Source organism: Ovis canadensis, chromosome 8 (assembly GCF_042477335.2).
Source record: "Ovis canadensis isolate MfBH-ARS-UI-01 breed Bighorn chromosome 8, ARS-UI_OviCan_v2, whole genome shotgun sequence".
Taxonomy (NCBI): domain Eukaryota; kingdom Metazoa; phylum Chordata; class Mammalia; order Artiodactyla; family Bovidae; genus Ovis; species Ovis canadensis.
This window is the reverse complement of record NC_091252.1, coordinates 64123610-64147479: the sequence shown is the minus strand read 5'-3', so window position 1 is coordinate 64147479 and position 23870 is coordinate 64123610. Positions and strand designations below refer to the sequence as shown.

The following is a 23870-nucleotide window of genomic DNA, read 5'->3' as shown; positions in this document are numbered from 1 at the left end:
TTGTGTTATTGTTGATTTCCCCTTTCATACTTGTTAGCATTTGTCTTACATATTGCGGTGCTCCTATATTAGGTGCATATATATTTATAATTGTTATATCTTCTTCTTGGATTGTTCCTTTGATTATTATGTAGTGGCCTTCTTTGTCTCTTTTCACAGCCTTTGTTTTAAAGTCTATTTTATCGGATATGAGTATTGCCACTCCTGCTTTCTTTTGGTCTCTATTTGCGTGGTATATCTTTTTCCAGCCCTTCACTTTCAGTCTGTATGTGTCCCTTGTTTTGAGGTGGGTCTCTTGTCCAGCAAATAGAGGGGTCTTGTTTTTGTATCCATTCGGTCAGTCTTTGTCTTTTGGTTGGGACGTTCAACCCATTTACGTTTAAGGTGATTATTGATAAGTATGATCCCGTTACCATTTACTTTGTTGTTTTGGGTTCGGGTTTATACACCCTTTTTGTGTTTCCTTTCTAGAGAATATCCTTTAGAATTTGTTGGAGAGCTGGTTTGGTGGTGCTGAATTCTCTCAGCTTTTGCTTGTCTGTAAAGCTTTTGATTTCTCCTTCGTATTTGAATGAGATCCTTGCTGGGTACAGTAATCTGGGCTGTAGGTTATTGTCTTTCATCACTTTAAGTATGTCTTGCCATTCTCTCCTGGCCTGAAGAGTTTCTATTGAAAGATCAGCTGTTATCCTTATGGGAATCCCCTTGTGTGTTATTTGTTTTTTTTCCCTTGCTGCTTTTAATATTTGTTCTTTGTGTTTGATCTTTGTTAATTTGATTAATATGTGTCTTGGGGTGTTTCGCCTTGGGTTAATCCTATTTGGAACTCTCTGTGTTTCTTGGACTTGAGTGATTATTTCCTTCCCCATTTTAGGGAAGTTTTCAACTATTATCTCCTCAAGGATTTTCTCATGATCTTTCTTTCTGTCTTCTTCTTCTGGGACTCCTATAATTCGAATGTTGGAGCGTTTCATATTGTCCTGGAGGTCTCTGAGATTGTCCTCATTTCTTTTAATTCGTTTTTCTTGTTTCCTCTCTGATTCATTTATTTCTACCATTCTATCTTCTATTTCACTAATCCTATCTTCTGCCTCCGTTATTCTACTATTTGTTGCCTCCAGAGTGTTTCTGATCTCATTTATTGCGTTATTCATTATATTTTGACTCTTTTTTATTTCTTCTAGGTCCTTGTTAAACCTTTCTTGCATCTTCTCAATCTTTGTCTCTAGCCTATTTATCTGTGATTCCATTTTGATTTCAAGATTTTGGATCATTTTCACTATCAATATTCGGAATTCCTTCTCCGGTAGATTCCCTACTTCTTCCTCTTTTGTTTGGTTTGGTGGGCAGCTCTCCTGTTCCTTTACCTGCTGAGTATTCCTCTGTCTCTTCATCTTGGTTATATTGCTGCGTTTGGGGTGGCCTTTTTATATTCTGGTAATTTGTGGAGTTCTCTTTATTTTGGAGCTTCCTCACTTTGGGTGGGGTTCTATCAGTGGCTTGTCAAGGTTTCCTGGTTAGGGAGGCTTGTGTTGGAGTTTTGGCGGGTGGAGCTGGGTTTCTTCTCTCTCGAGTGCAGTGGAGTAACCCGTAATGGGTTACAAGACATCAAAGGTTTTGGGATAATATTGAGCTGCCTGTATATTGAGGCTCAGGGGATTGTTTCTGTGTTGCTGGAGAATTTGCGTGGTATGTCTTGTTTTGGAACTTGTTGGCCCTTGGGTGGAGCTTGGTTTTGGTGTAGGTATGAAGGCATTAGATGGGCTCCTATTGCTTAATGTTCCCTGAATTCATGAGTTCTCTAATGTTTTCAGGCTTTGGATTTAAGCCTCCTGCTTCTGGCTTTCAGTTTTATTTTTACAGTAGCCTCTAGACTTCTCCATCTATACAGCACCGATGATAAAACATCTAGGTTAAAGATGAAAAGTTTCTCCACATTGAGGGACACTCAGAGAGGTTCACTGGGTTATAAGGAGAAGAGAAGATGGAGGAGGTAGTTAGAGGTAACTGGAATGAGATGCGGTGAGATCAAAAGGGAAGAGAGCAAACTAGCCAGTAGTCACTTCCTTATGTGCGCTCTATAGTTTGGCCCGCTCAGGGGTATTTACAGAGTTATACGGGGAAGAGGAGAGGGAGGAAGTGGACAGAGGTGACCAGGAGGATCAGAGAGAGGAATGAGTGGGAGAGAGACAAATCCTGCCAGTAACCTGTTCCTTAGGTGTTCCCCACCGTCTGGAACACACAGAGATTCACAGAGTTGGATAGAGGAGAGATAGGGGGGGAAAGAGACAGAGGCCACCTGGTGGAGAAAAAGGAGAGTCCAGAGGAGGAGAGAGTGGTCAAGCCAGTAATCTCGCTCTCAGGTAAACTGGGGTAGTGAAGTTTGGGTTTTTAAATGTACAAAATTGGCAATAAACACCTAAGAGGAAAGATTAAAAATCTAGAGTAGAGTTTGGATTTTCAAAGATACAATATTAAAGAGAAGCAGAAGGAAAAAGGAAGAAAGAAAAAAAAGAATTATTAAAAAACAAACAGACAATCAAAAAAAAAAAAAAAAAAACCATCAACAACCATCCAAAGACTATATATGGTGTTTGCCTTAAAAAAAAAAAAAAAAAAAAAGGGTCTTTAAAAAAAATTAGTAATAATAGGTTATAGAAATAAAAATTTAAGGAGAAAAAGAAGACAACAATTAAAAAAAAAGTTAGAAAAAAAAACAAACAAACAAAAAAAAAAGGAGTGCTTTTAAAAATATTAAAATATATATATATATATCTTGCCCTTTCTGGTATTATGGGCCATGTGGGATCACTTCCAAGGTGGTTCCCTCTGATTAACTTCTTCTGTTTGCTGGTTTTTTAGGATCACTAGTTCAGTCGCGCTGTGGGGAGGGGGGATGCTGCAAACAAATAGCACTGTCGTGTGCACACAGTATCTCTGCTCCGCTTGACCTGTCCTTTCTCGCGGCGCACAAACCGCTCCGGTTCTACGATGCTCAGCTGGGAACCGTCTGGGGCCGGCCCTAGGCTGCGTGCACTTCCCCGGTCCAAGCCGCTCAGGTTCGGCGCTCAGGCAGCCCTCAGAGGCACAGATTCGGCTGGAACTGCGCTTTGTGCCCTTCCCAGGTCCGAGTAGCTCAGGAGTTTGGCGAGTTTGGCGAGCGCGGTCGCCGTGGCTTGTCACCTTTTCTGCCGCTGCTGCTCAGCTTTCTGGGCGGACTGCTGGCGCACCCCGTGAGGCAAATTGTGACTGTCCAGCTCCCCCAGAAGTCTTAGCAAAGGAGCCTGCTTGCAGTTAGGTAAGCAAAGTCTCTCCGGGTCTGCAGTTGCCCCTTTCCAGACCTTACGGCTCTGGCTGCCTGTCCCCGGCGGGGGATGGTCTGCAGCCGGCTTTTTCCGTTCCGTCCTTTGTTCTGTGCTCGGTCCTGGCGGGGTCTTATGTTCGAGCTTTTCGCGTGGTAGCTATCCCACAGTCTGGTTTGCTAGCCCAAGTTAGATCGTTCTGGTTGCGCGTGGGGCGTTCCTGCCCGATTCTTACAAAGCTCTGCAGCCCGCGCCTCCCGCGCGTCCCTGCCCTGCCCCCACTTCCCAATGGCGGATGCAGGCGTCTGTGCTGCTTTTCCGCTGGGGGAGTTACTGTTGGGCTTGTAATCTGTTGGTTTTAATTATTTATCTATTTTTCCTTCCTGTTATGTTGCCCTCTGTGTTTCCAAGGTTCGCCACAGACTCGGCAGGGAGAGTGTTTCCTGGTGTTTGGAAACCTCTCTTCTTAAAATTCCCTTCCCAGGACGGGCTTCCCTTCCCGGGACGGAGCTCCCTCCCCACCTCCTTTGTCTCCTTTTTCGTCTTTTATATTTTATCCTACCTGTTTTTGAAGACAAAGGTCTGCTTTTCTGGTTGCCTGATGTCCTCTGCCAGCCTACATAATTTGTTTTGTGAAGTTTGCTCAGCGTTGAAATGTTCTTTTGAGGAATTTGTGAAGGAGAAAGTGATCTTCCCGTCCTATTCCTCCGCCATCTTTCCCTCCTCCCCTCCCTTTTCTACTATAGTCAGATTTTTCTCTAACTCCCTGAGACTACATCCTGGTTCCCTGCACAGACTGAGTGTGGTCATATTTGTATTTAACAGTTTAGAGAAGTGCTTCTCAAACTACCTGTAGTGAAGGTCCAGTTTATTTTCTTTTCCCAATCCATTATAGACGGGTAATTTAATACAAATGAATTATTATAAAAATAAAAAATAACGGCATTTAAATTCAAGCATATACATCTTTATTATTTAATTCCATGGATATAAAGTAATTTCAAAATTCATATTTTGTAAGCAAAATAGTTAATGAAGTATTCAGTGCTAATGAACTTAGGAAAAATTTATAATATAGTGAAGTTTTATCTTGTATGCCTGGAGTAAACACATTATAGTACATTGGAGCCCATGTATAAACAATTCAACCAATGTATTGATTTCATTAAGTGGGATATGGAGAACAAGTTTATGATTTTAAATAGCTATAGAGGACTACAGCACCTTTATTTAACATTTAGGATATAATACATAGGCAAATGTATTGAAGTATATAAAATGTACTTGAAATCAAGTCATTCCTAAGATAATAAACCACTCTCAATGCAACATTGTTCATATAATTATATGAACATATGATTATGACATTATTTATGATATAATTTTGAGAATTAAAATCTGGGTAAAGCCAGGGGAATATTTGGTCAGTAATAATATTGGAAGATACAAATCACTGATTTGCTCCATCATCATAGGGATATGTTTCATAGCTATGTATGAGGGATACTCATTTCATACACCCCCAGTCCCCTTGTTCTGATATTTATTGCCACAAAGAGCCATGATGATGACTTCCATAGTTACACCAACTGACAAACCCTCTAAGTACAATTTTATTTAATCTACTAAATTGATTCTACCATTAAACAAACTTTAAATTTTTAGCTGGTGCATAACACTGTGAATCTTTCTCCATCAACTACTAAAACCCGATTGTCTAAATGCTGCATATTTCACTCAGAGTAGTTGAAAAGTTAGACATTTTCTGGCCTCACTATGATTTTAATCTGCTTTATTGACTCTTGGACTCCATCATTTTCAACCTATTGTGGTTTTCATTGCTTCCATGTTCAGACTTTGTAAGACTCACCAACATTCACTATAGTTTCTAGTGTATTTCTGTCTTTAAACTTTATTTCTCAGTTAACACTTAAACCTAAAATTCACCAGAAAAAATCCCCATATTGGTAGAAAAGAGATTATACCTTAGCTCTCTTTGGTGTCAGTCATCACTTGCCTTAATACTTGGTGCCACTGTTTTGACCTCCTCATATTGATAGTTTGGCAGAAGGAATGAGAGTCTCTGTGACCTTGAAAGATCATTTCCTATTAATATTCAGATATACCTCTCAGTGGTGTACCTCTCAGATATACCTGATATCCAGCTGGTAGAATCTATCCCTAATAAAGCTGCAAGCTAGCTGTTTTATGCTTATTTATTTGCAAACTACATCCATATATCATGTTCATCTATTTTTAGATATATTCTTCATGTCAGGGGTGGGAATGACTTTGTCTATGCCATACGGGGGATGGAGACAGTCTCTTTATGGAAGACTGGCTATGTAAGAATAATAACAAAGAATAACCACAACTGTTTATGTGTAGCAATGATAAATCTCTACTAGCAAGCCTAATCTATAGATAGTGTCATACGATATCAGTCTGACTATACAAAGTAAATTAAATCAAACTTAGATCATTTTATGAACCTCATCCTCAAGTCCAGCAATATAAAAATGATAAACATAATGGAAAAACAGAAAATTTAGCCCCAGAGATTCATATTATAGAATTACTTGCTCTTAATATTCCTTGTCTAGGGAATTCACAAGGTGACCAGCTAATCTCACATATATTTGTACATTTGTTATTAGAGATATAATCCATGCCAAAGCCTTGGGTTAACTATGTTTTAAACTGTTGATGGAGAAAGACTTCTACTCTATTCCTAGTAACTTGTTGTCATTTTACAGTAAAGCTAAGTTATAATTTAACATTCACTAAGAATCTAAATACTAATCAACAAAAGAGGTGCAATTATCTGTGCACATGTGAGGAGGGGTATAAATATAGTTATGATGTTTTTTCTTTAGGAAAGCATAGCAAATTCTACTGTATATATATATCAATGGCCAGAAAATAATACTGCAACTGCAGCCTGTGATAATGATCACACAGGGGTTATAATGGAGATAAATGTTACCCTGCTTATTTAACTTCTATGCAGAGTACATCATGAGAAACGCTGGGCTGGGAGAAGCACAGGCTGGGATCAAGATTACCGAGAGAAATATCAATAACCTCAGATATGCAGATGACACCACCCTTATGACAGAAAGTGAAGAAGAACTAAAGAGCCTCTTAATGAAAGTGAAAGAGGAGAGTGAAAAAGTTGGCTTAAAGATCAACATTCAGAAAACTAAGATCATGGCATCTGGTCCCATCACTTCATGGGAAATAGATGGGGAAACAGTGGAAACAGTGGCTGACTATTTTTCTGGGCTCCAAAATCACTGCAGATGGTGACTGCAGCCATGAAATTAAAAGATTCTTACTCCTTGGAAGGAAAGTTATGACCAACCTAGACAGCTTATTAAAAAGCAGAGACATTACTTTGTCCACAAAGGTCTGGCTAGTCAAGGCTATGGTTTTTCCAGTGGTCATGTATGGATGTGAAAGTTGGACTGTGAAGAAAGCTGAGTGCTGAAGAATTGATGCTTTTCAACTGTGGTGTTGGAGAAGACTCTTGAGGGTCCCTTGGACTGCAAGGAGATCCAACCAGTCCATCCTAAAGGAGATCAGTCCTGGGTGTTCATTGGAAGGACTGATGTTGAAGCTGAAACTCCAATACTTTGGCCACCTGATGTGAAGAGCTGACTCATTTGAAAGGACCCTGATGCTGGGAAAGATTGAGGGCAGGAGGAAAAGGGGACGACAGAGGATGAGATGGTTGAATGGCATCATCAACTCAATGGACATGGGTTTGGATGGATTCTGGAAGTTGGTGATGGATAGGGAGGCCTGGCGTGCTGCAGTTCATGGGGTCGCAGAGTCAGACATGACTGAGTGACTGAACTGAACTGACATGCAAAGTACTATTAGAGCACAGAGAAAAGAATTAATTCTTAGGTAGAAATAAAGGAAAGCTTTGAAGAAGACAATGAACATGGGCTAAATTTTTAAGATTGGTTGAACTTTGACAGACTGATGATGAAATGAGTGGTTGGCATGGCAGGGCTGAGAGGTGATGGCAAGGGGAATGGACGAAATGAGTACATGGTGAGGAAAGGGAAAAAAGTCCTCTAACAAGTTTCCTCTTCCCTGACTGCCACACATTTTCAACTTTGTAAAAGAAAAGGAAGAAAATTTTTGGAACCAATTTTTTTTTTCTTCCCCTGTGTGATCCCAGCGTTGCTTATGTGGATTGCCAAATAAAGGATGGACTCATAAAAGGATATTAATGTGTCATTTTTATTGAGCAAAGTAGCATTACAGAACAGGTGATTTCAAAGGCACATGACTCTTTCATTACAGCCTTCAGGGGCAATGTTTGATCACTGAAAACAGGCTGCTTTGTTCCAGCTTTCTCTGATGTTTGGCATTATCCTGAATACATATGCTCTGACTTGGAAAGAATCAGTCTGTAAAGATTTAATAGATTCTAGATTTGCATATTGAAAATGCATGTCTTGTGGTTAAAAATGAAATGAAAACTATTTTTATATGTATATACACACAACATTATTCAGACACACATCTCAGCAATTTTTTAAGGCAATTAGGTACATTATAATGTGCTTATTCTGAGATTATAAGTGTTGGCTGTTTTTTAAATTTACCATTTTATATTTTCACTGAGGAAAAATGTATTTTAAGAGACATAATAATGATAACAATGTACAAGAACTCTTCAAGTTTCAGGAGTTTGTGATTTGCTGTATTTCCTGTCACCTATCATGGACCTGACTTTCTAGAGTTGGGTATCACTGACTTCTCTCTTTATTAAAAATGAGTTCATAGCTTTCTTACTTAGAGAAAATGGCAAGTCACAAAGAATTCAAGGCAAGTATTAAAGATTGACATTCTCATGAGGTTCTTTTCCTTGTATGACTGAAAAAAAAAGGGAGGGGGGATTTTCTTTTTTCAAAAGAAGAAGGATAATTAGATAGAGACCTGAAGTGGCAAAAGGTTTTTGTATGGTGATAAAAACTCACAGAATTTTCTCTTAGAATTTTGACTTCTGTCCTCTGTGAGTTGATATGTAATGTCACATAAATTCATCTTTTAATTTGGGAATTCCAGTGGACCTTTGAAAAAGGGATGGCATTCCAAGTGAGTCAGTTTGCTATACATTACATCTGCAATTAGACATTCATTGCATTGAAATTAAGCTAAACAGACTTCTGCTGAAATGGGAAAAATCAAATTATATTCTATTTCATGTGACAAAAATCTTACCATGTCACTTTGCTATTTTAAATCCTTCCCTTTCCATATCCCCACTGACACATCCTCTGCCTCAGTGACGCTGAGTGCTTCCTCTACCTGACATGTCCTTCTCTCTGCTGAGTTTTGCTACAACCTCAGAACAGAGACTATTTCAGTTATACATTTGTTGTCTAGACCAGTGCTTTCCAGACCTCAATGTACTTATGAATCATCTGGGGATCTTGTTAAAAATGCAGGTTCTGATTCAGCAGGTCTGGGGTCTGGCTAAGGTCCTAACAAGCTCCCAGGTGATGCAGCAATGCACACTTTGGAGAGCAAGCGCCTAGATATGTATGACCTCTCATTAAATTGGTATTAGTTCCTGAACCCTGATAACTGAAAATGTAAATTCTCTGACTCTGAGGTTGCTTCAGACTTTAATTGTTTTGTTGTTATTTATTGGTAATTTTATAAACACACCGCATGATCTGGAATCCCTCTAATTCTCTGTCTCCTTTCTTACCAGTTCCCACTTCTTACTTATATTTAAGATATAAAATATTATGTGAAGTGTCCAGAATGTATCAGACTCTTTCACACTTCACTACCTTTTCAAATACTATATCCTCTCCTGCCCTAACATCTTGTGAGGTTTCCTTTAAAACTCAGCTAGGCTGTCGTCTCCTGCATAATCCTTTCTCTAATCTCTTCACCATGTAATTGCTTCGTTAAATGTTGCCAATTTACTCCCACAATGCCCTGTATTTTATGTATTATAGCATCCTCATAATCTACTGCAATTGTTTGCTTCCCTGTCTCTTCCCTTCAAAATAGTGCTTCTATGGAGAAAACATATGAATTGGACCTCTAATGCATGCATGTGTTGCTCAGTTACTTCAGCCGTGTTTGACTCTTTGTGACTCTATGGACTGTAAGCCACCAGTCTCCTCTGTCCATGGCATTATCTCAGCAAGAATACTGGAGTGGGTTGCCATTTCTTCCTCCAGGGGATCTTTCTGACTCAGGGATCAAACCCACGTCTACTGTAGCTCCTGCATTGGCAAAGGAACTCTTTACCACTGAGCCACCTGGGAAGCCTCTATATCTCTACAGTGTCAGTTAGATTACTGTCAATTAAATGCCAAATTAAATTACTGCCAATTACAGTGTCTGACACATAGTAAGTGTTCATTAAAGATTGCTCAATAATTGAGGAAGGGAGGTTGATGTGTTGGTAGATATACAATAATATAACGTAGTATTTTTTTCATGAAGCTTAAAATTAAATTGGGAGTAATAGAAACTAAAGTCATAAAAAGTTAAGTCAGGATGAGATAATACTGTAAAAGTAAAATGCTACTGTGAGATTAATTGCCAAATGAGAATCAGAAAATAACTATTCTGAGCTCACTGGAAGAAAATGTCACTGTGGATTTACTATTATTATTTAATATCCCAGTGTGTTCCATGAGAGATTTGAGATGGCCAACAACACAACGTATTGAACTTAATGAAAAGTGATGAACGTATGTGTATGTAGTTGAGGGAATAGTGTGAGAAAAGAAGCGAGCTTTAGAAGTATACGAGGAGTGCCTACACTAGCTTGTCTGCAGAAATGACCCTAATTTTTGGACAATAAGATTGGTGAGCTAGATTTCATTTCCACTCTGGAAGGCTGACTCCTGTGGAGTCAGCAGCGCCATTGTCCTCTAGCTTCTGGCTGAACTGGGCTGCACTGGCTTATGATCCAATGGAGGAAGAGTGAGATCAGGACATTTATGTTCTTGTGTTTTCTAGAACTGGCTGTGCCTGTGTGTACATTGCCCCTTTGTTGAAATCTCCTTGTTGTTGTTCAGTTACCCAGTTGTGTCCTTCTCTTTCCCACCCCATGGACTGTAGCACACCAGGCCTCTCCGTCCCTCACCATCTCCCGAAGTTTGCCCAAGTTCATGTCCATTGCATCAGTGTCCATTGCCCAAGTTCATGTCTATTGCGTCTATTGCATCCATTTCACACATGAGTCATGCTATGTAAGGCCACCCAAGGTGGACAGGGTCATAGTAGAGAGTTCTGACAAAACATGATCCGCTGGAGGAGGGAATGGCAAACCACCCCGGAATACTTGCTGTGAGAACCTCATGAATTGTATAAAACCTCCTTAAATCATTCTGATTTGCATATGTCCCCTGCTCCCTGTTGAGACTGATACAATCATAGAATTGTTTAAAGCTAGATTAAATTCCATTTCCTTCTGCAGAGGATCTTCCTGATCCAGGGATCAAACCTGGGTTTCCTGCACTGCAGGCAAATTCTTTACAGTTTGAGCTACAGGATAGACCTAGATTAAATGCTGGGCTTAATAGCTTTCATGATAACCATTAATGCTATAAAAGTGTTTTAGATACCTGCTATATCTGCGAGGAAGGGTCTCAGCAGAGAAAAATTCAGAAAACCAACCAACTAACCTAAAATCTTATGCTCTTATTGTTCGTATTTTAGTGTGGTAAAGAGGGTTTAAGTCATATTGGAGAAAAGAAAATTGATATATTTAAAAATGAGGTGGATGAAACTGGAGCCAATTATACAGAGCGAAGTAAGCCACAAAGAAAAACACCAATACAGTATACTAACACATATATATGGAATTAAGAAAGATGGTAATGATAATCCTGTATGCGAGACAGCAAAAGAGACACAGATGTATAGAACAGTCTTTTGGACTCTGTGGGAGAGGGAGAGGGTGGGATGATTTGGGAGAATGGCATTGAAACATGTATAATATATAAGAAATGAATTGCCAGTCTAGGTTCGATGCAGGATAAAGGATGCTTGGGGCTGGTGCACTGGGATGACCCAGAGAGATGGTATGGGGAGGGAGGTGGGAGGGTAGTTCAGGATTGGGGACATGTGTACACCCGCGGCAGATTCATGTTGATGTACGGCAAAACCAATACAGTATTGTAAAGTAAAATAAAAAGATAAATAAATAAACCTAAATAAATAAATAAATAAAAATAAAAATCTCACAATTCTGCAATGTTTATTTATATCAACCTCTAGTTTCCTGTTTTATTGTAAAGTGACAATATCACAAAGATGTAGTTTGGGGGTTGTTTCCTTTTTACTGAGGGTAGGTTATCCAGAATTTTTGCTTCTCCTGTTTCCTGTTGCTCATCTTTTAGTTATTTCACTGTTCAATGTTTCTCCATCAGGAGATATAAAAGAAAAATTAAATAGATGAAAATTTGAGGTTTGACATCTATGGTAAAAGGTTTCTTAGGAAGAAGACTGAAATTCTGAACTAAAATGAAGCTTTTCAGTTTGCCTGGATTGGTCTGCCCTCTATTGCCATCAGATATTGAGAATTGTTTCCAGCTTGTCAAAAACAAGAGAAAAAGTGGGCAAAATGTTATATTCATGATGATGAAAATAACTAGGTATTATAAATAGATGTAATACTCTTAATATGAAGCCCAGGTATACAAACCCTCTGTCTTTGAAGGTTCAGTTCAGTTCAGTTGCTCAGTCGTGTCTGACTCTTTGCGACCCCATGAATCGCAGCACGCCAGGCCTCCCTGTCCATCACCAACTCCCGGAGTTCATCAAGACTCAGGTCCATCGAGTCAGTAATGCCATCCAGCCATCTCATCCTCTGTCATCCCCTTCTCCTCCTGCCCCCCAATCCCTCCCAGCATCAGAGTCTTTTCCAGTGAGTCAACTCTTCGCATGAGGTGGCCAAAGTACTGGAGTTTCAGCTTTAGCATCATTCCTTCCAAAGAAATCCCAGGGCTGATCTCCTTCAGAATGGACTGGTTGGATCTCCTTGCAGTCCAAGGGGCTCTCAAGAGTCTTCTCCAACACCACAGTTCAAAAGCATCAATTCTTCAGCGCTCAGCTTTCTTCACAGTCCAACTCTCACATCCATACACGACCTCAGGAAAAACCATAGCCTTGACTAGACGGACCTTTGTTGGCAAAGTAATGTCTCTGCTTTTGAATATGCTATCTAGGTTGGTCATAACTTTTCTTCCAAGGAGTAAGCGTCTTTTAATTTCATGGCTGCAGTCACCATCTGCAGTGATTTTGGAGCCCCAAAAAATAAAGTCTGAAGATTAGATTGTATTACAACCTTGTTTGCAGTATTTACTTAGATCATTATTGACTCGTGTGGGTTTCACTCTGTGACCTAGCAAAAAAATATAAATTCCAGCAGGAGAAGACATGGCTGAGCTTGACCTTGGAAAGATGAGCTAAAGGTACTGAAGAAACCATAAATTCAATTTACAATAATAGCAAAAATAAGATTGTTTATACTTTGCCCAGTGGATGAAGTGAAAAATCTAATATTTTTCCTAGCAAGTGCTGTACATTTTGCCAAGCTTGATTAAATTCCTGTTTAGCAGGTGTCTAAGAGAAGAACTGAATAAAAATGCTTCATATGAGGCTTTTGATTCCTACTTTGGTCTTCATTATTGAATTCTTTTTTTCTTCCTCTTTTCAGGTTCTGTTTATGAAATGTTTGGAAATGAATGCTGTTTGTCAACAGGAGAAGTGATTAAAATTACTGACCTCAAAATTAAGAAAATCATGGCTGAAATTTGTGGGCATGTTGAAGGTTGTGTGTCTCCACAATCATTTGAACTGCCTATGAATTTTCCAGGTACATTATTTTACAACCATTTCTCATTTGTAAAACTGTATTGTTAAATGTTATATAATCTCTACAACTGAAAACAATGAAAAATGGTATTTTTTGTTTTATTCTAGGGTACTGGGTGAAAAACTCAGGTCTTATAGGTCAGTGATTTTTAAAGACTAATAGAAGTCAAATATTTTCTTGCCTTTTCAGTAAACATATTTTACTTAGGAATTAATATTTTCTGCTAGATAGTGGGAATGAAGAAATTAAATATATATTTTCATAATTTATGTAGAACTAATTAATATTTCTTAATCATAGTTGCACTCTTTATTCCTAGCTCCCTGGATCACTGCTAAACTTCATTTTCTGGCCATACTAACAAGTTTGGCTGCTCTTCTTTGTCTAGTTAACTCTGTCTTCAAAAATTAGCCTAGATATTATGTCTCTTAGAAAACTTTTGCTGACTTTATAATTCAATCTAGATATCACTCTTTTATGTTACCATAGTATCTTGGGCACCATACCATACACCTTATTGGATAGTAATTAATGATTTTCTTATTCGTCTTATTCTTAGACCAGAGTTGGCTGGCTCTTTTTGTAAAGGACCAGATGGTAAATATTTAAGACTTCACTTGCCAAATAGTCTTCATAACAACTACTCCACTCTGATGTTGTTACATAAAAGAAGCTATAGACACTACTTAAACCAGTGAACACGGTTGTGGTTCCATAGAAATTTATTTCAAAATCAGGGGATTGGCAGATTTTGACCTGTGAACTACAGTTTGGTGAACTCTGCCTGAGGATAAAACCCATACAGGAGACATCAGAGACACAGGTTTGATCCCTGGGTTGGGAAGACCACTGGAGGAGGTCATGGCACCCCACTCCAGTATTCTTGCCTGGAGAATCCCATGGACAGGGAAGACTGGCAGACTACAGTTCATAGGGTCACAGAGTTGGTTGGACACAACTGAAAAGACTTGGCATGCATGCATGCAATGTGGCAGTAAGGTGTGGCAGGGGTAGAAACATTCTCTAGTCCTGTGATTATGTCATTGTGTTTTTGTGAACTTGTGCCTCTGAATTGTGAACTTCACAAGTGCTTCTTGGTCCCCTTCCCCACATCCTTAGTTGGGACAGTATGGCTAGAGTGGGTTGGAGTTGGGTATTTCCCTTCTCCTTTGTGGAAAACCAGTGCAGGCTAAAGCTGGGTATTTCCCTTTCCCCAAGTGGAAAGGTGAGAGTGGGCTTTGTTGTGTATTTTCCCAAAGTGGAAGGCTAGAGTGGGTGTTAGCTGTGTATTTTCATCCCTCTGGGTCAGTGAGTCTTAATAAAGCATGGATTAAGAATAGAATGCTCTGGCCTGTTTCAAAATGGGTTTTTCTACCTTCCCTCTATGAGAAGCATGAGGAGATTTTTCTTTGGTATTCACTGTGAGGGCTAGGTTGAGTTTTTGGTGGTAGAACTTAAAAAATTGTGGTCCTTCCCTGTGACTAGATCTCCCTGAAGGTTTTTGCTCTCATACTTGTCCACTTTAAGCCTCCAGCAATTTGTTGATTGCAGTTCGGATTTGTCTACGCTGGTACTGGTTTTTGTAGCAGTTTCTTCTCTAGTAAATTGTGATTCTCTGTACTTGCTTGTCTGTCTCTCCAGTTTTGGAGGCAGTACTTTTTCCTCTGATCTCACTTCTCTAATGTACCTAAGAACAGTTGTTGATTTTTTCAGTTTGTTCAGATTTCACTTTTCTTATGGACAGAGGGATATCACCGAATTCCTTGTATGCCAGACTAGAAACCAGAAGTCTGATGCTTTTAAGAATAATATCTAATTATATGTGTGTGTATTTAGTGATTTTTTCAGTATTAGTCTGAGGATTACAATTAATGTCTTAATTTTTAGCAATCTAGTTTGGATTAGCCAATTTAATTTCAATGGTATAAAAATTTGGCTCCCATATAGCTCTGTTTCTTACTCCTTGGTTCAGTTCAGTTCAGTTGCTCCATCATGTCCAACTTTTTGCAACCCCATGAACTGCAGCACTCCAGGCCTCCCTGTCCATCACCAACTCCTGGAGTCTACGCAAACTCATGTCCATTGAGTTGGTGATGCCATCCAACCATCTCATCCTCTGTCATCCCCTTCTTCTCCTGCCCTCAATCTTTCCCAGCATCAGGATCTTTTCCAAATGAATCAGCTCTTCTCATCAGATGGCCAAAATATTGGAGTTTCAGCTTCAACATGAGTCCTTCCAATGAACACCCAGGACTGATCTCCTTTAGGATGGACTGGTTGGATCTCCTTGCAGTCCAAGGGACTCTCAAGAGTCTTCTCCAACACCACAGTTCAAAAGCATCAATTCTTTAGCACTCAGCTTTCTTTATAGTCCAATTCTCACATCCATACATGACTACTAGAAAAACCATAGCCTTGACTAGATGGACCTTTGTTGGCAAAGTAATGTCTCTGCTTTTTAATATGCTGTCCAGGTTGGTCATAACTTTTCATCCAAGGAGTAAGCATCTTTTAATTTCATGGCTGCAGTCACCATCTGCAGTGATTTTGGAGCCCCCCAAAATAAAGTCTGCACTGTTTCCACTGTTTCCTCATCTATTTGCCATGAAGTGATGGGACCGGATGCCATGAACTTAGTTTTCTGAATGTTGAGCTTTAAGTCAACTTTTTCACTCCTCTTTCACTTTCACTTTCTAAAGAGGCTCTTTAGTTCTTCACTTTCTGCCATAAGGGTGGTGTCATCTGCATATCTGGGGTTATTGATATTTCTCCTGGCAATCTTGATTCCAGCTTGTACTTCTTCCAGCCCAGAGTTTCTCATGATGTACTCTGCATATGGGGTTTTTATTATTATAAAAATCACATCTTTATACATTGTGTGCCCATCAGCACAGATTGTGACTTTTTTATGCAGCTTTTTTTTTTTTTTGTAATAAGCTAGGAGAAAAGGAAAATGAAAACAAAACATGCATTTAAGCGTCTTTTACAGGGGGGTTCATGTTTGGGATCACATGTAAGAATTAAAGATTTTAAAATTAAAAAAATAAAAAACTAAAAAAAAAATAAGAGTCTTTTACTTTTGTAGTTAGCTTTATTGATAACTCTTATTTCTTCACATATAATAGAGTCACTGATTTGTGTCCTCTCATGTCAGCCTGAAGGACCCCCTTGGGTGTTTTCTTATATGGAAGGTTTGGTAGTGATAAATTCTCTCAATTTTTGTTTATCTGGAAATGTCTTAATATTTTCTTTATTTTTACAGGATTTTTTTTTTTTCTGGATAGAGAATTTTTGGTTGATGATTCTTTTCTTTCAGCACTTTAAGTACATCATCCCAGTGATTTCTGTCCTCCATGGTTTCTAGTAGAAATTAGCTTTTAATCTTATGAGAAACCCTTGTACATGATGAATCTTTTATTTTCTCCTCCCCCCCTCCCATATTCTCTATTTGTTTTTACTTTTCAACAGTTTAATTATGATGTTTCTAGCCATGGATCTCTGAGTTTATTCTACCTGGAGTATGTTGAGTTTCTTAAAGTGTAGATTAATGTTTTTCATCAAATTTTGGCTGTTTTGCCATCATTTCCTCAAATATTCTTTCTACATTTTTTTCTCTTTCTTCTGAGATGTTTGTTTTTCACATATTGATATGCTTGATGGTGTATCACAGGCCTTTGAAGCTCTGTTTGTTTTCTTCATACTTTTTGTTTCTTAGAATGGATAATCTCAGTTGACCTACTTTCAAATTTGACTTATAATCTCTGTTTGCTAAGACTTGATTTCATACTTCCTTTTCATCCTGTAGACACAGTTTCTTTCATTTCTTTGAATATATTTAACATAGCTGTTTGAATTCTTTCTCTAGGAATTCCAGTGTCTGGGCTTCCTCAGAAACAGTTTCTATTGACTGAATTCTTCCCCCTTGCTTATGAGCCAGACATTCTTGTTCCTTTGCCTGTCTTGCAATTTAATGTCAAAAATTGCATATTTTCAACAATATAATGTATCAACTCTAGAAATTGGATTCTCTTCCCTCCTCAGGTCTTCTTATTGCTGATTGTTTAGTGATTCTTCTGAACTAAGTCTGCAAAGTTTACATCCTCTGTTACATATAGCCATTGAAATGTCTGCTATAGAAGTTGTTGCTTGGTGGGCAATGAAAGTGTGGACAGAGATTTCCTTAAACAACTGGAACCAAGAAGTTTCCCAGTCTTTGAAGAGATTCTGTGTTCACTTGGAGATGCATTCAAACACTCAACCAAGCAGTTGCAAACTATTGCTTAACTTTTATTTCCTGCTCATATAAAGCTTCCAAGTCAACCAGAATTGAGAGTTTATGGACTTCTCAGGTCTTTCTTGAGCATGCATACAGTTTTGGGCATGTGCAAGGTCATATACATTTATGTGGTCCTCTAGATTTCCAGGAATGTGTTGGAACTTCTCAGTGTCCTTATGGACATCTCATTCCTGAGCTTTTCATTTTAGGCTTTTTGGTTAACCTTCCCCCTCCCCAACTATTACACACCACAGAAATTAAATAATTGCCTCTCATTGTTTTTGACAAATGCCCTGAGGAAAAGTATTTTCCCCTGTCACTGAACTCAGAATAGGCCAAATAGAGGCAGCATTACAAACAGAATCTTCCATGGAGTCACCAGACATGTCAAATAATAAGTTTTTTTGAGAATGAGCTTTGAAGGAACTCCAGCTTCTGCCGCATCTTATGACTGCTGGCTTTGCTATGATCATAGGCTGTTGGTTTTCAAGCTACTATGGAGTTGAAGAGGGTAGGAAGAATGGGAATACAAGCAAGTTAAAATGCCACAAAGTTTGCTGTTTTTAAAAAGATTCAGCTCTTAATATTTTTCCATTAATAAATTTTCTCCAGATTGCTATAATTCTTTGATTAATTTCCAGAGTTCTGAAAAAAATTAATCCTGGTGATTTTTTTTTAAACCAGTTTCTCTATTGCTTTTATGAAGGAGACAATTTTCAAAGGTCCTTATTCCACCATCCCTTTGACATCATCCACTCTTCTGTATTGAAGTAAAGTATACAAATGTAGATTCTTAATGTCTTGTTGGTAATTCAAAAGTTTGGATGAAGATGACCATAACTTTGACAATGGTATGCATGGTACCCTTTCTTTGCAAATAAAGACACTCTACTGAAGAAAGATATATAGCTTTTAATCAGTAAATATAGCTGTATAGATGCAACTCCAGCAAATGAAAACTCAAGCAACAATTAAGAAAGAAAAGCTTTGTAGTGAGTTGGCAAGGACTCCTTAAGGGAATAAACTAGAAGCTGATATTTTGCTAAAGTGTGAGTGGGAAATTAAGCTTGCAATATACATAGCTGATTGCATCATATATTAATGTTATGTTTCTAGATATATTTATTATGTTACCTAAAAAATCTTCAATATAGTAAAAGAAATAAAAAGCAATCACTTCAATTGTTTATGGAAATAAACATTGTATTAGAAGCATAATTTGTTTTTTTATTAAGACAGCCCACTTGGTTAAGTCCTTTTATGAGCTAGAAAATGTCATTCTTGCCAAATACAACAAAAATACATTCTGGTATTTGGTAGTTGATTGCATTCTCCACATACACCAGTAAATCATGTAATGTTTGGGTTATAGTAAAGTTCCAAATTTCTGTATTACTTCTTGGAAATATTTGTTTCTCCTTCATAGTGTTATTAAGCATGTATAATAAATGCTTTATCTTTAGACATAAGAAGTATCCTAAGTTTCAGTATACTTTTTTTTTTCCTGATGGTCAAAGTTTATTTCCAAGCAGCAAACTTACATAATATCTCTAAACCATATGTTCAAGAAAGGCTGTGGTTGCATCTGTAGATTCATCATTAAAATTTCATGGTTAGATTGAAGATATTTTTCTGTTTGAATTTTTAGATCATATTTTATGAATTTTATTATTGTGGAAGAATACTGTTGTGTAGGTGTGTGGGAAGTGTGGTAGTAGAACTTAGATATGGAACATTCTCTGCTACCCTACATTCTATCCTGCCCACATCACAGTCTCAAATGTGAATCCTAATGATGTGTCAGACACTGCTCTAAATACTTATACATGTAAAACTGTTCTAAACACTTTTATGCATATATGGATTACTAATCGAATTCACATTTTTCATACGAGGAAACAGAGTTACAGAAAGGCCAAGTAACTTGCCCAATATCACATAGTTAAGTAAGTGGTTATGTTAAATCTACCTTGGTGGTGGTGGTTTATTGCTAAGTCGTAACTGACTCTTGTGACCCCATGGACTGTAGCCCGCCAGGCTCCTCTGGTTTCCCAGGCAAGAATACTGGAGTGGGTTGCCTTTTCCTTCTCCAGGGGATCGTCCTGACCCAGGGGTTGAACCTGTGTCTTCTGCATTGTAGGGGGTCTCCTGCATTGCAGGCAGATTCTTTACTGCTGAGCCACCAGGGAAGCCCCTAAACCTACACTAGCACTTAGACATTAGACATTTAATATGTTTATTCATGTTTATTCATCAAACATTTATGTGGCTATCCGAGAGCTTCATTTCTTCTACTCTTGGGTTTCTCCTGAGTAAGTGATCTAAGCAAGCCCAAAATGGAAATCATAGTCTTCTATAACCTAATCTCAGAAGTGACATACCATCACTTCTGCTATATTTCTTGATCACACAGGTGAATGCTGGTGATCTGGGTGGGGACTGCACAAAGATGAGACAACCAGGAGGTAGGGCAGGAATCAATGGGACCTATCTTGGAGGTTACCAAACACAGGTATTTTTAAAAATTAAAAAAAAAAGTGAATTAATTTTATAAATATATTTTATTTAAAACTATGTGTCTAAAATATTGGTGTATTCCTGGTGGCTCAGACGGTAAAGAATCTGCCTGCAATGTAGGAGTCTTGGGTTCAATACCTGGGTCAGGAAGATCTCCCAGAGAAGGGAATGGCTATCCACTCCAGTATTCTTGCCTGGAGAATTCCATGGACAGAAGAGCCTGGCAGGCTGCAGTCTATGGGATCACAAAGAGTTGGACATGGCTGAGTGACTAATACACTTTCATCTAAAATATTATTTTTTAAATATCCAATCAGTATAAATTTATTGAAATATTTTACATTATTTTCATGTCAAGCATGTGTTTTTAATGCATTAAAACCAAGCATGTATTTTCTACTTATAGCACATATCAAGTCTGGCCATACAAATTTCAAGTGGCCATATTTCAATTGGAGAAGGAAATGGCAGCCCACTCCAGTATTCTTGCCTGGAGAATCCTGTGGATGGAGGAGCCTGGTGGACTACTGTCCGTGGGGTTGCACAGAGTCAGACACGACTGAGGTGTCTTAGCACATATTCCAAATGCTCAACGCAGTGCTCCAGCTGTGGTACTATATTGGAGAGCTACAGTATAGATCCAAACCATTCCAGAGTCTGTGCTCTGGAGCACTTCTTTCTTAATCATAGAAAAGAGTAAGGTGGTCTTTGTCAACCAGCATCACTGTTATAATGAGGATCTGCAAACAAAATAAAAAATTAAGAAAACACAAAAAAGAACAAAAATTAAACAAAAAATTATGAGGATCTACAAATCCCCCAGATATGTGGCATTCTTTCTAATTTTTCTGTTATATGCAGTAAGCCTTGTAATGTTCCTAAATTAATGCTACTCTTAAATAACATAAAATAGGAATTTTTAAATGAATGTTGGAAATTTATTAACTATAAAATTTCTTTCATATGTTTAATGGACTTGAGTCATGCTTTAAAGACAAACTTTAGGCAGTGCTTCCTACATAAATTAATTGCTACCAGATAAGTGGATAAATGGATTTCATTTGTCAAGAGGTGAAGCCATCTTTAAGTAGCCTTGTAGCTGCCAAGCTGACTTGCCACACTTCATAAATTAGATCAGTCATGAAACAATAACCCCATATGAATGCAGCAGTTAATTTCTCATGGCACAGCTGACAGCGTGAGCATCATGCTTTAGTGGTTTCCCTTGAGTCCCATCTCCCACAGGTAAGATGGGACTGAGCCAGGTGGATGTCTAATGCACAGTGGAGAAATATTGAGCTCAGGAAATCTCCAAAGTGTAATGGATGCTTACTAACCTGCCATTCTTTGCCCTTGAAGAAAATGTTGCCTTTATTACCTGGAATGTAAGAAAATATCTTGGGAAAGAGGAGGGAGATTTTAGGATCCTAGAATGTCTCTCAGGAGGGAGATACTCTCTACTATTTCCATACTGGTCAGGAAACAAATCTTTTACCTCTAGTTTCTGAGGCATGTGAAATGCTATGGAGAATTATCTTCCAACATATCTATATCACTTAACAGTAAAACTCTTTCCAAAATCATTTTAATTATAAATGTGAAAATTATAGGAAAGTAGTAATAATCAGTGACAAAATTGGATGAATAATAAAAGTATTTCTTCAAGAAACTGATTAAGGTTAAATGATTAAAATTTATGAAACTTGCTCCTTTATGCCTGGGTACTAAAACACGTAATACATTGACCTTTTTCAAAATGAATTTCTCATTGTTTTATTTGGGAAAATATATACTTAATTGATAGAAAATGTAACACTACATTCAGTGGTGATTATTATGTTTCATGTACCATTAGAATGACTAAATCTTTTTTGTTTAGCCATTTTATGATTATAGCTATAATTTTTCACTATAATATTAGTTTATAAAGGGACCTAATAGGAAAATTGTGTGAAAATATTTAAAATATATTTAATAGCTTTATAATATATGAATAACTGTTTGTCTTCATTTTTTAAATGACTTACATTAAAAGAAGCAATCTATACACCAGAATTTGCTATTGTTTTTCTATCTGAATGTTATGATGACACGTGATTCAGAAAAGCCCTAAGTAGGGCTCCCTGATTTCTGGACTATTTTCTATTCCAGTAATCATGGGCCATTCTTCCAGGTTTTCTGGGTCAACTTCTTTTAAGACATCTATTCTCCTCTGTGCTCACTTAGGCAAAATAGATTCATCTCTGCCTCTTATAGGAAATATTTTCCTAGACTGGTCAGGAAAGGGGTATTGTTCTTATACCACACAAGAAAATGTGAAGTCATCTAAATGCACAAAAATCCAGACTTTTACAATAATTTTTAGCTCCATTTTTTTTTTGCCTGTGTTTTCTTCTCTGTAGTACATGATCAGATTTCTTTTCCTCATCTTTGCTCTTTGAATAACTAAAATATATATTATCTGAAAGACAAATAGACCAGCAGTTCTGGCTCAAAATGTTCTCTTTGCCCAGCTGTGTACCTCTTAGAATTAGACTGCAATTCTGTCAGAAAGATGATTTTAAAATAGACTCTTTTACAACTGGCACTATTCTATAAGTTCTCATAATATTAATATTGTAAACACTTCTTCTAAAAATCTATGTCATCACTTTTTGCTTTACCATCTCCTTCCTTTTCATGAACAATTCCTTCAAAGCTCCTTATGGTGTTGCCTCAGAAGAATCAGCATGGACTCTCATGAGAGGAACCAGACTGTCCACTCAAATTGTCTACTCAGGCCTTCATTTCTTGAAGTGGATGTTGCTAAAGAACATTGCTGTATTTATATTTAGTTATGTATCAGAGATTTAGAGTTTCTGTCATTGGAAGAAAAGATTTTTAATACTTTATTTTTTAGAGCAATTTTAGGATTTCATAACACACTTGACATGAAGTACAGAAATGTCCCATGTACACCCTGCCCCTGCATATACCTAGCCTTCTCGCTCTCCTCCCAGAGTGGTACACTGGTTACAACTGGCACATCATGCTTGACACATCATAATCACTGAGGTTCATGGTTTACATTGTGCTTTACTCTTGGTGCTGTGCGTCCTTAAAAAAATGATATGTATTCACCATCATGTAATCATATTCGAGTATTTTCACTGCCCTAACAATCCTCTGTGTCTGGTCTCTTCATCTCTTCCCCTAGACCTCTGGCAACCATTGTTTTTTTTACTGTTTCCATGTGTGCTGTGCGCTCAGTCACTCAGTCATGTCCTACTCTTTGCAACCCCATGGACTATGGCCCATCAGGATCGTCTATCCATGGAGTTTTCCAGGCAAGAATACTGGAGTGGGCTGCCATTTCCTACTCCAGACAATCTTCCCAACCCAGGGACTGAACTCACATCTTTTGCATCTCCTGCATTGGCAGCTGGATTCTTTAACACTGCGCAACCTGGGAAGCCCAGATGAAAGTCAAAAAAAGGAACGGTGTGTGCATGTGTGTGTGTGTGTGTGTGTGTGAGTGTGTCTACTCAGTTGTGTCTGACTCTTTGTGACCTCACGAACTGTGACCTGCCAGGCTCTTCTGTCCATGGGATTTCCCAGGCAAGAATACTGGAAAGGGTTGCAATTTCCTACTCCAAGAGATCTTCCAGATCCAGAGATTGAACCCGCATCTCTTGTGTCTCCTGCATTGGCAGGCAGATTCTTCACCACTACACTGTATCCATACTTTTGCCTTTTCCAAAATATCATACAGTTGAAATAATAGACTATGTAGTCTTTTCAGATTGGTTACTTTCACTTAGTAATATGCATTTGAGATTCCTCTATGTCTTTTTGTGTCTTTATAGCTCATTTCTCTTTAGCACTGAATAATGTTACATTGTCTGGTTGTACCATAGTTTATATA

At 38.1% G+C, this 23870-nt stretch overlaps 1 protein-coding gene across 3 annotated transcripts in view; it reads left to right on the top strand.

Annotated features, from left to right (window-relative positions):
• The window catches only part of THEMIS (thymocyte selection associated), a 211223-nt gene that overhangs the window by 31553 nt on the left and 155800 nt on the right, over positions 1 to 23870 (top strand). For all 3 annotated transcript variants that reach the window (XM_069598350.1, XM_069598352.1, XM_069598351.1), the window contains exon 2: positions 13015 to 13173. In XM_069598350.1, coding sequence (XP_069454451.1) covers positions 13015 to 13173 — 159 coding nt within the window. The remainder of the gene's footprint in view (positions 1 to 13014; positions 13174 to 23870) is intronic.